The 13,789-nt window shown below is 36.8% G+C and overlaps 2 protein-coding genes across 5 annotated transcripts in view; one reads left to right on the forward strand and one right to left on the reverse strand.

Annotated features, from left to right (window-relative positions):
- gxylt2 (glucoside xylosyltransferase 2) overlaps nt 1-13,006 on the reverse strand; it is a 19,145-nt gene extending 6,139 nt beyond the window's left edge. The window contains exons 1-2 of the mRNA XM_087801575.1: nt 12,551-13,006; nt 117-315 (exon numbers count right to left, since the gene is read on the reverse strand). Of these exons, the coding sequence (XP_087657701.1) occupies nt 117-315; nt 12,551-12,915 (564 nt within the window). The 5' untranslated portion in view covers nt 12,916-13,006. The remainder of the gene's footprint in view (nt 1-116; nt 316-12,550) is intronic.
- Nucleotides 12,832-13,789, forward strand: part of shq1 (SHQ1, H/ACA ribonucleoprotein assembly factor) — a 32,861-nt gene continuing 31,903 nt past the window's right edge. The window contains exon 1 of one of the 4 annotated variants that reach the window (XM_087801568.1): nt 12,832-12,860. The gene's annotated coding sequence lies outside the window, so the exon portion shown is untranslated. Of the gene's footprint in view, nt 12,861-13,396; nt 13,438-13,789 lie in introns of those variants that run through there. The other 3 variants (XM_087801571.1, XM_087801567.1, XM_087801570.1) reach the window with 3 other exon arrangements.

A 13,789-nucleotide genomic window follows, 5' to 3' on the forward strand; every position in this document is an offset into this window, starting at 1 on the left:
CGCCGCTGAAACTAGGATCGTAATCTTTCATACAGCAGAGGTGCTTCTTAACAAAGGTGCAGGAAAGTGTGTAAAAAGAGGCTTCACAGATTTAAATAATCAGAGTATCCACCAACCTTCTCTTTGAACTGCAGGGTCAAAGGGTCCTCGGCAAATATGTGGAACTTGATCCTCTTCAGGCTGAACAGCAGCGCGGACTTGACAAGAGTGAGAGTCTCGTCCAGACGGTTCCCACAAGCCACCACGGCCAAGTGCATGACTTCCTCAGCTCGCCGCCGCCGGGTCACAGGTCGCCCCGCTTTCTTCTGGGGGTTACTGTCGGAGGGAAGTGTCCGTCAACCAGAGATAGTTTTGACAGGAGAACAGATCAAATTATGACACAACATCATCTACGTGATCAAGGTTCTGTGTTTCAACATCTCCTGAGATCTTCAGTAAAACTCTTGAGGTTTTATGATCAGATGCCATTTGTAGTGGAATTAAAGATTGTGGAAACACACTATTTTTATGATTTAAAAATGGTTCCTGATGTTATTCTGATGTTTGTTTTGTTGTTAGCTAACAGGCTACTGGAGTCACTGCTAGCTGTCTTGGATGTTTTGTTGTTAGCCATTAGCAACTGCTAGCGGCTAGTTAGCGTAGCAAGTTGTCTTCTATTTAAGATGTTTCAGAAAAATGACATAAAGTCTGCTGAAGCCTTGAAAACTGAGTCTCCTACATGTCAATAGAAGAATATCCTCTTTAAATCGTCACAAATTGTGATTTCACTTATATTTGGGTTCTTTATTTGACATTTATTTCACGACGAGCGATCAAGACTAATATCTTCCTGTGATCCAGAAACAAGAACCTGCTCGAATACAACCTTCTCAGAGGTTTCCTGGAAAACCTTCTATTCAAATAATAATGAAATAATCAGCACAAACATGGCTGCTTGTTTTATGTGTTTTCTTCACCGTGTGAAGATGGTAGATGAGACTCAGGAAGGATGAAGTCCATGGAAGACAACAGAAGAAAAGAGTGAGATAGGACAGGTGTGTTCGTCTCGAGCGTGACACCTGGTTTTCTGCATGACTGAGAGACGACGATGATGAACTGCAGATCACGATGAACGAGAGGAGGCTCACAAATCTGTCCGTCACGCTTCAAAGAGCCGACGCTCCGTCAAGCTCGTGCAACAAACGTTTCTGCTCAAACTGTATCTGCGACACCAGGATTATTGTGTTTCTTTCTCGCAAAGATAACGTCTCAACTTCTCAGAAACATGTCCTGCTTCTCTAACAAGTCAAGAGATGTGTGTCGTGGCACTGGTGCGAACATCTGGAACCAGTCAAGAACATGGAGGACACACTGAACCAGAACAACTAGAAGGTGTGTCGACCACTGACACAAGAACATGGAGGAACAGAGAATGTTGAAGACGTGAGAAATAATTAACTGCACACTCAGCAGATTTTAACACACTTTCTACTCGCTCTAAAGAACATAAAAGATTCACAATGAATATTGTTTCCATCTGAGGTGGTTTTACAACACAAGAGATTTATAAGAAACATTTATGACTCTATGAAATAAAACATCTTTGAATCGAACTGGAATGAACTTCAGTTGGATTTTTACTGGCGAGATTTTACGTGTGGATTTAATCGAAGACGTTTACTCTACGATCAATATTTGAAGAGCTTAAGACAGGAGTCTCAACCAATGCTGTCTCAAGTCACATACTTGTGTACTCAAAGTTAGTATTTTTAGTGCGTAAGTGCGTCTCGTTAGTGCTTCATACACACTAAATTGTCACTAAGAGAAGTATGCGATTTGAGACACACTATTTGTGGAGGATTAGTTACTAGTTAGTACGTACACTATCCTGATGATACTAACTTCTAGTATACTAAGAGAAGTATGTTTGAGACATACTATCTGTGGAGGATTAGTTACTAGTTAGTACGTACACTATCCTGATGATACTAACTTCTAGTATACTAAGAGCAGTATGTTTGAGACATACTATCTGTGGAGGATTAGTTACTAGTTAGTACGTACACTATCCTGATGATACTAACTTCTAGTATACTAAGAGAAGTATGTTTGAGACATACTATCTGTGGAGGATTAGTTACTAGTTAGTACGTACACTATCCTGATGATACTAACTTCTAGTATACTAAGAGAAGTATGTTTGAGACATACTATCTGTGGAGGATTAGTTACTAGTTAGTACGTACACTATCCTGATGATACTAACTTCTAGTATACTAAGAGAAGTATGTTTGAGACATACTATCTGTGGAGGATTAGTTACTAGTTAGTACGTACACTATCCTGATGATACTAACTTCTAGTATACTAAGAGAAGTATGTTTGAGACATACTATCTGTGGAGAACTAGTTACTAGTTAGTACGTACACTATCCTGATGATACTAACTTCTAGTATACTAAGAGAAGTATGTGATTTGAGACATACTATCTGTGGAGGATTAGTTACTAGTTAGTATGTACACTATCCTGATGATACTAACTTCTAGTATACTAAGAGAAGTATTTGAGACACAGCACAAGACTTGTGAAATGAAATATGTCGATCAACAGAAATAGATGTGAAATAATAATAATGTTTAGAGAAGAGAAAGAATGTGCTGCGGATGATCACGACTCATAGACGGTGAATTCATGCCAGACTCTCTCAAGAAGCACATGGAGATCAGATCCTGTGGAATGTCTGACAGAGAAGATCAGTGCTGTGTCTCAAATCACATACTTCTCTTAGTATACTAGATGTTAGTATGCATCAGGATAGTGTACGTACTAACTTGTAACTAATCCTCCACAGATAGTATGTCTCAAACATACTTCTCTTAGTATACTAGAAGTTAGTATGCATCAGGATAGTGTACGTACTAACTAGTAACTAATCCTCCACAGATAGTATGTCTCAAACATACTTCTCTTAGTATACTAGAAGTTAGTATCATCAGGATAGTGTACGTACTAACTAGTAACTAATCCTCCACAGATAGTATGTCTCAAACATACTTCTCTTAGTATACTAGAAGTTAGTATCATCAGGATAGTGTACGTACTAACTAGTAACTAATCCTCCACAGATAGTATGTCTCAAACATACTTCTCTTAGTATACTAGAAGTTAGTATGCATCAGGATAGTGTACGTACTAACTAGTAACTAATCCTCCACAGATAGTATGTCTCAAACATACTTCTCTTAGTATACTAGAAGTTAGTATCATCAGGATAGTGTACGTACTAACTAGTAACTAATCCTCCACAGATAGTATGTCTCAAACATACTTCTCTTAGTATACTAGAAGTTAGTATCATCAGGATAGTGTACGTACTAACTAGTAACTAATCCTCCACAGATAGTATGTCTCAAACATACTTCTCTTAGTATACTAGAAGTTAGTATCATCAGGATAGTGTACGTACTAACTAGTAACTAATCCTCCACAGATAGTATGTCTCAAACATACTTCTCTTAGTATACTAGAAGTTAGTATCATCAGGATAGTGTACATACTAACTAGTAACTAATCCTCCACAGATAGTATGTCTCAAATCACATACTTCTCTTAGAATACTAGAAGTTAGTATCAACAGGATAGTGTACGTACTAACTAGTAACTAATCCTCCACAGATAGTATGTCTCAAACATACTCCTCTTAGTATACTAGAAGTTAGTATCATCAGGATAGTGTACGTACTAACTAGTAACTAATCCTCCACAGATAGTATGTCTCAAATCACATACTTCTCTTAGTATACTAGAAGTTAGTATCATCAGGATAGTGTACGTACTAACTAGTAACTAATCCTCCACAGATAGTATGTCTCAAACATACTTCTCTTAGTATACTAGAAGTTAGTATGCATCAGGATAGTGTACGTACTAACTAGTAACTAATCCTCCACAGATAGTATGTCTCAAACATACTTCTCTTAGTATACTAGAAGTTAGTATCATCAGGATAGTGTACGTACTAACTAGTAACTAATCCTCCACAGATAGTATGTCTCAAATCACATACTTCTCTTAGTATACTAGAAGTTAGTATCATCAGGATAGTGTACGTACTAACTAGTAACTAATCCTCCACAGATAGTATGTCTCAAACATACTTCTCTTAGTATACTAGAAGTTAGTATCATCAGGATAGTGTACGTACTAACTAGTAACTAATCCTCCACAGATAGTATGTCTCAAACATACTTCTCTTAGTATACTAGAAGTTAGTATCATCAGGATAGTGTACGTACTAACTAGTAACTAATCCTCCACAGATAGTATGTCTCAAACATACTTCTCTTAGTATACTAGAAGTTAGTATCATCAGGATAGTGTACGTACTAACTAGTAACTAATCCTCCACAGATAGTATGTCTCAAACATACTCCTCTTAGTATACTAGAAGTTAGTATCATCAGGATAGTGTACGTACTAACTAGTAACTAATCCTCCACAGATAGTATGTCTCAAACATACTTCTCTTAGTATACTAGAAGTTAGTATGCATCAGGATAGTGTACGTACTAACTAGTAACTAATCCTCCACAGATAGTATGTCTCAAACATACTTCTCTTAGTATACTAGAAGTTAGTATCATCAGGATAGTGTACGTACTAACTAGTAACTAATCCTCCACAGATAGTATGTCTCAAACATACTCCTCTTAGTATACTAGAAGTTAGTATCATCAGGATAGTGTACGTACTAACTAGTAACTAATCCTCCACAGATAGTATGTCTCAAACATACTCCTCTTAGTATACTAGAAGTTAGTATCATCAGGATAGTGTACGTACTAACTAGTAACTAATCCTCCACAGATAGTATGTCTCAAACATACTTCTCTTAGTATACTAGAAGTTAGTATGCATCAGGATAGTGTACGTACTAACTAGTAACTAATCCTCCACAGATAGTATGTCTCAAACATACTTCTCTTAGTATACTAGAAGTTAGTATCATCAGGATAGTGTACGTACTAACTAGTAACTAATCCTCCACAGATAGTATGTCTCAAATCACATACTTCTCTTAGTATACTAGAAGTTAGTATCATCAGGATAGTGTACGTACTAACTAGTAACTAATCCTCCACAGATAGTATGTCTCAAACATACTTCTCTTAGTATACTAGAAGTTAGTATCATCAGGATAGTGTACGTACTAACTAGTAACTAATCCTCCACAGATAGTATGTCTCAAACATACTTCTCTTAGTATACTAGAAGTTAGTATCATCAGGATAGTGTACGTACTAACTAGTAACTAATCCTCCACAGATAGTATGTCTCAAACATACTTCTCTTAGTATACTAGAAGTTAGTATCATCAGGATAGTGTACGTACTAACTAGTAACTAATCCTCCACAGATAGTATGTCTCAAACATACTTCTCTTAGTATACTAGAAGTTAGTATCATCAGGATAGTGTACGTACTAACTAGTAACTAATCCTCCACAGATAGTATGTCTCAAACATACTTCTCTTAGTATACTAGAAGTTAGTATCATCAGGATAGTGTACATACTAACTAGTAACTAATCCTCCACAGATAGTATGTCTCAAATCACATACTTCTCTTAGAATACTAGAAGTTAGTATCAACAGGATAGTGTACGTACTAACTAGTAACTAATCCTCCACAGATAGTATGTCTCAAACATACTCCTCTTAGTATACTAGAAGTTAGTATCATCAGGATAGTGTACGTACTAACTAGTAACTAATCCTCCACAGATAGTATGTCTCAAACATACTCCTCTTAGTATACTAGAAGTTAGTATCATCAGGATAGTGTACGTACTAACTAGTAACTAATCCTCCACAGATAGTATGTCTCAAACATACTTCTCTTAGTATACTAGAAGTTAGTATGCATCAGGATAGTGTACGTACTAACTAGTAACTAATCCTCCACAGATAGTATGTCTCAAACATACTTCTCTTAGTATACTAGAAGTTAGTATCATCAGGATAGTGTACGTACTAACTAGTAACTAATCCTCCACAGATAGTATGTCTCAAACATACTCCTCTTAGTATACTAGAAGTTAGTATCATCAGGATAGTGTACGTACTAACTAGTAACTAATCCTCCACAGATAGTATGTCTCAAACATACTCCTCTTAGTATACTAGAAGTTAGTATCATCAGGATAGTGTACGTACTAACTAGTAACTAATCCTCCACAGATAGTATGTCTCAAACATACTTCTCTTAGTATACTAGAAGTTAGTATGCATCAGGATAGTGTACGTACTAACTAGTAACTAATCCTCCACAGATAGTATGTCTCAAACATACTTCTCTTAGTATACTAGAAGTTAGTATCATCAGGATAGTGTACGTACTAACTAGTAACTAATCCTCCACAGATAGTATGTCTCAAATCACATACTTCTCTTAGTATACTAGAAGTTAGTATCATCAGGATAGTGTACGTACTAACTAGTAACTAATCCTCCACAGATAGTATGTCTCAAACATACTCCTCTTAGTATACTAGAAGTTAGTATCATCAGGATAGTGTACGTACTAACTAGTAACTAATCCTCCACAGATAGTATGTCTCAAACATACTCCTCTTAGTATACTAGAAGTTAGTATCATCAGGATAGTGTACGTACTAACTAGTAACTAATCCTCCACAGATAGTATGTCTCAAACATACTTCTCTTAGTATACTAGAAGTTAGTATGCATCAGGATAGTGTACGTACTAACTAGTAACTAATCCTCCACAGATAGTATGTCTCAAACATACTTCTCTTAGTATACTAGAAGTTAGTATCATCAGGATAGTGTACGTACTAACTAGTAACTAATCCTCCACAGATAGTATGTCTCAAATCACATACTTCTCTTAGTATACTAGAAGTTAGTATCATCAGGATAGTGTACGTACTAACTAGTAACTAATCCTCCACAGATAGTATGTCTCAAACATACTTCTCTTAGTATACTAGAAGTTAGTATCATCAGGATAGTGTACGTACTAACTAGTAACTAATCCTCCACAGATAGTATGTCTCAAACATACTTCTCTTAGTATACTAGAAGTTAGTATCATCAGGATAGTGTACGTACTAACTAGTAACTAATCCTCCACAGATAGTATGTCTCAAACATACTTCTCTTAGTATACTAGAAGTTAGTATCATCAGGATAGTGTACGTACTAACTAGTAACTAATCCTCCACAGATAGTATGTCTCAAACATACTTCTCTTAGTATACTAGAAGTTAGTATCATCAGGATAGTGTACGTACTAACTAGTAACTAATCCTCCACAGATAGTATGTCTCAAACATACTTCTCTTAGTATACTAGAAGTTAGTATCATCAGGATAGTGTACGTACTAACTAGTAACTAATCCTCCACAGATAGTATGTCTTTTAGTATTTTAATGTAGCAACTGGAGTTCAGTCGTCTTTGTCTTTTTCTTCATCTCAAAAAGACTCTTAACAACATCTAAACACCTTCAACCTGCTCGACTGTAACGTCTGTTATTGAAGCTCCAGGTTAACAATTGATCAGAAGAAACTTAAACAAGTCTATATTATTAATTTGTTTGTTGAGAAGTTGTGAGTCTCTCAGCTGCTGTTCATCCTCATGTCAAGATTGACGATGTCGACCTGGAAGCTTCTGCTAAAAACAACCTTAAAATATAGAATATAAACTCTTTTCTTCTGATCAATTCTTCACTTCAATAACAGACGTTACCGTCGAGCAGTTCGAAGGTGTTTAGATGTTGTTAAGAGTCTTTCTGGGAGAAGTGAAGACGACTGAGCTCCAGTCGCTACACTAAAATGGACAAACATCAAGACATATTCACATAGAAAATGGTTGAACTATAGCTTGAAGTCATACAAGCGAACGACAAATCTTTCACAACTAAAAACCCACAAAGTTACTTAAACAACACACTCACAGTTACTTAAACAACACACTCGCAGTTACTTAAACAACACACTCGCAGTTACTTAAACAACACACTCACAGTTACACTCATAGTTACTAAAACAACACACTCACAGTTACACTCGTAGTTACTAAAACAACACACTCACAGTTACACTCATAGTTACTAAAACAACACACTCACAGTTACACTCATAGTTACTAAAACAACACACTCACAGTTACACTCATAGTTACTAAAACAACACACTCACAGTTACACTCACAGTTACTTAAACAACACACTCACAGTTACACTCATAGTTACTAAAACAACACACTCACAGTTACACTCATAGTTACTAAAACAACACACTCACAGTTACACTCATAGTTACTAAAACAACACACTCACAGTTACTTTTCAAAAAGACAGATCAACGTCTGACCTCCTTGGCAGAGGCAATGAGCCCAAATGATGACATCAAACTGTAACCACATCAAATACTTTGTCAACTTGTACACAGAGCTCTGGAGTATTTTTCACGACTTGAACAATCTTTTACTGAAGCACACGATCTTCTCACATGTCGGGCTTTGAAAGAGAACCAGAACATTATTGCAGCTCGATGGAGGAACGATGGAGGACGTGAAAGATACGAGGCTCAAAAGAGCCAAAAGACAGTTTTGATTTTCTGCCTCGACTCTCTGTGACTCAACAGTTATTCCCAGATAACAGCCTCTGCCACCACGTCTGGAGCCAGGTTTGTTTCTGCAGCGCCGCCATGTTTTTGAATCAAACCTTAAAAACTGCTTTTTCTTCTTTCTTTTAAACATCAGAGAAATGAATCCTATCGTGAAGAACTTCACTGACGTCGTGTTGAAAGAACTTGAATAAACAAGTCATTGAAAGTCTCATAAGAAATATTTGCCTGAACTATTATAGTCTTGAGTCACAAAGAGAAAGATTTCAACTTCTTGCATCAACTTCACAGACGGTTCAGGAGGAAAAATACTGAAGAAGATCAGAAGGTTTCAGTGACTCGACAGAAAAGATAACTTTGAGGAGACGATAAAATCTTCTTAAAACATTCAAAATACTTGAGTTATTGCTAAAAAACTTAATTATAAACTATTGTAATAAATGGTCATATTGTGTAAAAATTAAATGTGTAAATAAAAATGATTCAAAATAACATTTAACTTAAACATGTTTAATGACCAAAAATACTACGTAAATAAAACATATTAATACATATTTATATGTATGTGTATTCATATGTATGTGTGTATTAACATGTATGTGTGTATTAATATATATGTGTGTATTCATATATGTGTGTATTAACATGTTTGTGTGTATTAATATATGTGTGTGCATTAATATATATGTGTGTATTCATATATATGTGTGTATTAATATATATGTGTGTATTCATATGTATGTGTATCAATAGTTATGTGTGTATTCATATGTATGTGTATCAATAGTTATGTGTATTCATATATATGTGTGTATTAACATGTTTGTGTGTATTAATATATATGTGTGTATTCATATATATGTGTGTATTCATATATATGTGTGTATTAACATGTTTGTGTGTATTAATATATATGTGTGTATTAATATATATGTGTGTATTCATATATGTGTGTATTCATATGTGTGTATTAACATGTTTGTGTGTTTTAATATATATGTGTGTATTCATATGTATGTGTATCAATATGTATGTGTATTCATATATATGTGTGTATTAACATGTTTGTGTGTATTAATATATATGTGTGTATTCATATGTATGTGTATCAATATGTATGTGTATTCATATATATGTGTGTATTAACATGTATGTGTGTATTAATATATATGTGTATATTCATATATATGTGTATTAATATATGTGTATTCATATGTGTGTCTATTCATATGTGTGTGTATTAATATGTGTGTGTATTAATATGTATGTGAGTATTAACATGGATGTGTATTCATATGTATGTGTATTTATATGTATGTGTATTTATATGTATGTGTATTAATACAATGTACATGAACAGATACATGGAGCAATAACATCATCATAATAAACTGAATCGTTCTTCATCGTCAGCTCTTTCAGTCGAGGTTAAATAATAATAATAATAATCACAAGTGTGTGTGTGTTAGTGTGTGTGTTAGTGTGTGTGTTGGTGTGTGTTGATAATGGGGAGGGGTCCACAGGAAGAGGTGTGTGGAGAGGAAGTGACATGGCTTGTGTGTCTCCACATGTTCCTCAGGAAGTGTGTGTCCTCTTTGATGATCACATGTAGGTGCAGAAACACACAATCACAAGTACACAACTGACTGTGAAACACTTTCAAACAACAAACATTCAAAGAGTCAACACTTGATGAGAGAACAAAGTAATAATCAGCTGCTGCACAGACTCAGTCCTGGTGACACTCGTGTCTTATCAGCTGCGAACACAAACTCCTGAGGAGCTGAAGGTCTTTGAAGGTCTTTGAAGGTTTTCATCCACAGAAGCAGCTTCACAACCTGTGTGAGTCAAAGTGATGCTCACACACTTAGTGTGTGTTTAACGTCACACACTTAGTGTGTGTTTAACGTCACACTCTTAGTGTGTGTTTAATGTCACACTCTTAGTGTGTGTTTAACGTCACACTCTTAGTGTGTGTTTAACGTCACACTCTTAGTGTGTGTTTAACGTCACACTCTTAGTGTGTGTTTAATGTCACACTCTTAGTGTGTGTTTAACGTCACACTCTTAGTGTGTGTTTAACGTCACACACTTAGTGTGTGTTTAACGTCACACTCTTAGTGTGTGTTTAATGTCACACTCTTAGTGTGTGTTTAACGTCACACTCTTAGTGTGTGTTTAATGTCACACTCTTAGTGTGTGTTTAACGTCACACTCTTAGTGTGTGTTTAATGTCACACTCTTAGTGTGTGTTTAACGTCACACTCTTAGTGTGTGTTTAACGTCACACTCTTAGTGTGTGTTTAATGTCACACTCTTAGTGTGTGTTTAACGTCACACTCTTAGTGTGTGTTTAACGTCACACTCTTAGTGTGTGTTTAATGTCACACTCTTAGTGTGTGTTTAACGTCACACACTTAGTGTGTGTTTAACGTCACACTCTTAGTGTGTGTTTAACGTCACACTCTTAGTGTGTGTTTAATGTCACACTCTTAGTGTGTGTTTAACGTCACACTCTTAGTGTGTGTTTAACGTCACACACTTAGTGTGTGTTTAACGTCACACTCTTAGTGTGTGTTTAATGTCACACTCTTAGTGTGTGTTTAACGTCACACTCTTAGTGTGTGTTTAATGTCACACTCTTAGTGTGTGTTTAACGTCACACTCTTAGTGTGTGTTTAATGTCACACTCTTAGTGTGTGTTTAACGTCACACTCTTAGTGTGTGTTTAACGTCACACTCTTAGTGTGTGTTTAACGTCACACTCTTAGTGTGTGTTTAACGTCACACTCTTAGTGTGTGTTTAACGTCACACTCTTAGTGTGTGTTTAACGTCACACTCTTAGTGTGTGTTTAACGTCACACTCTTAGTGTGTGTTTAACGTCACACACTTAGTGTGTGTTTAACGTCACACTCTTAGTGTGTGTTTAACGTCACACTCTTAGTGTGTGTTTAACGTCACACTCTTAGTGTGTGTTTAACGTCACACTCTTAGTGTGTGTTTAACGTCACACTCTTAGTGTGTGTTTAACGTCACACACTTAGTGTGTGTTTAACGTCACACTCTTAGTGTGTGTTTAACGTCACACTCTTAGTGTGTGTTTAACGTCACACTCTTAGTGTGTGTTTAACGTCACACTCTTAGTGTGTGTTTAACGTCACACTCTTAGTGTGTGTTTAACGTCACACTCTTAAGTGTGTGTTTAAATGAAGTGATTCATAATGTCGTTCATTTGATTCATGCCACAGTAATTATAAGTTTATAATGTGTTTAATATGGTTTGACTGACAGTAAATAGATTATTACTATATATGTGTGTGCGTGCGTGTGTGTGCGTGTACCTATGAGTGTGTGTGTACCTTTGTGTGTGTGTGTGTTCACTCACCTCTGTGTGTGTGTTTTGTGTGTACCTTTGTGTGTGTGTGTTCACTCACCTCTGTGTGTGTGCGCGCGTACGTACCTCTGTGTGTGTGTTTTTGTGTGTACCTCTGTGTGTGTGTTTGTGTGTGTACCTCTGTGTGTGTACCTCTATGTGTGTGTTTGTGTGTGTACCTGCGCGTGTGTGTGTACCTGTGTGTGTATGTGTGTGTGTGTGTATGGGTGTGTGTGTTTGTGTGTGTACCTCTGTGTTTATGTTTGTGTGTGTACCTCTGTGTGTGTTTGTGTGTGTACCTATGTGTGTGTGTGTACCTATATGTGTATGTTTACCTGTGTGTGTGTGTGTGCGTGTATCGGTGTGTGTACCTGTGTGTGTGTGTGTACCTCTGTGTGTGTGTGTGTGTACCTCTGTGTGTGTGTGTGTGTACCTCTGTGTATGTGTATGTGTATGTGTGTGGGGGTGTGTGTGTGTGTGTGTGTGTGTACCTCTGTGTATGTGTGTGTGTGGGGGTGTGTGTGTGTGTGTGTGTGTGTGTACCTCTGTGTATGTGTGTGGGCTCCTCCATGGATCTTCTCTCCTTGTGCTTCTTCTTCGCTCCAGCCTGAGATCTTCTTCTTCTTCTTCTTCTTCTTGTTCGTCGTTAACTTCTTCGCTGGTGTTTCTCGTGTTTCAACAACTTCTTCTCCTCGCTGAGGCTCCAGAACTCCTCGCTGAGGCTCCAGATCTTCTCGCTGAGACTCCAGATCTTCTCGCTGAGGCTCCAGATCTTCTCGCTGAGGCTCCAGATCTTCTCGCTGAGGCTCCAGATCTTCTCGCTGAGGCTCTTTACTTCCCAACAAGTAGACAAGTAAGAAAAGTCCTCCGCAGACCGAGAGACAGACTAGTCTTCTCTGCAGCCTCATGTCGACTCGAGCAGGACCAGGATCACCGAGACATTCTGGATCCTCTTGAGTCCCGCAGACGCTGATGAAGATGAAGATGATGATGATGATGAGGAGAAAATCTTCACCGTCCTGAGCTTAAACTGCGGAGGCGTGGCTTCCTACCGTAATGACCCTTGAAGCGGCGCATGATCAGATCGAAGCAAAGACGTAACAAGCAGTTATTTAGACTATTTTACAAAATTACATTCTTGTAAAAATAAAACAACATAAAAACAATCAAAAAATGTAATAAACATGTTTTATCATCTTAGTATAGCGAGCAAACTAGAACAACATCATCGCTTTCAAACGCACTATAATCAAAAAGTGCATTAAAACATTTTCGTTGAATTAACCTGCATTAAAAACACAATAACTTTTATTTTATATTCATAATAAAAGTGTGTGTCGCTGTAATTATTTTTCTTTCGCCGCCCTTCCACCGTTATTACGGTACAGCATGGACGCCGCCAGCAGTGAGAAGCTAGTGTCGCTGTTTTGGTGAGTTTTCATGTTTTCTTAAACTATTCTGGTGGAATCATCTCAGTGTGAGTAACTAACTAACTAACTAACTAACTACTAACTATCTAACAATAACGTCAAGTTAAATCTTGTCAAACTACGTTAGCGGTGGAAACACGTGTTCAGACGAGCTAACGCCAGTCCTCGTTGAGAAAAACAAACATTTACATTAATGCACGAGATTCTATCTTTAAAATGTGTTTAAAAGTAAAATTGCTCACAATTAAGAATCCTTCACTATTTCCGGGTTGTTCGGGATGTTTGAAAACTTTCTTAATCATTTTTGTTTTTATTTATGAACCGCTGATGTTGTCAAGATGCTCAGCAATGC

This window comes from Callionymus lyra, chromosome 10, assembly GCF_982586985.1.
Source record: "Callionymus lyra chromosome 10, fCalLyr1.hap1.1, whole genome shotgun sequence".
Classification (NCBI taxonomy): domain Eukaryota; kingdom Metazoa; phylum Chordata; class Actinopteri; order Syngnathiformes; family Callionymidae; genus Callionymus; species Callionymus lyra.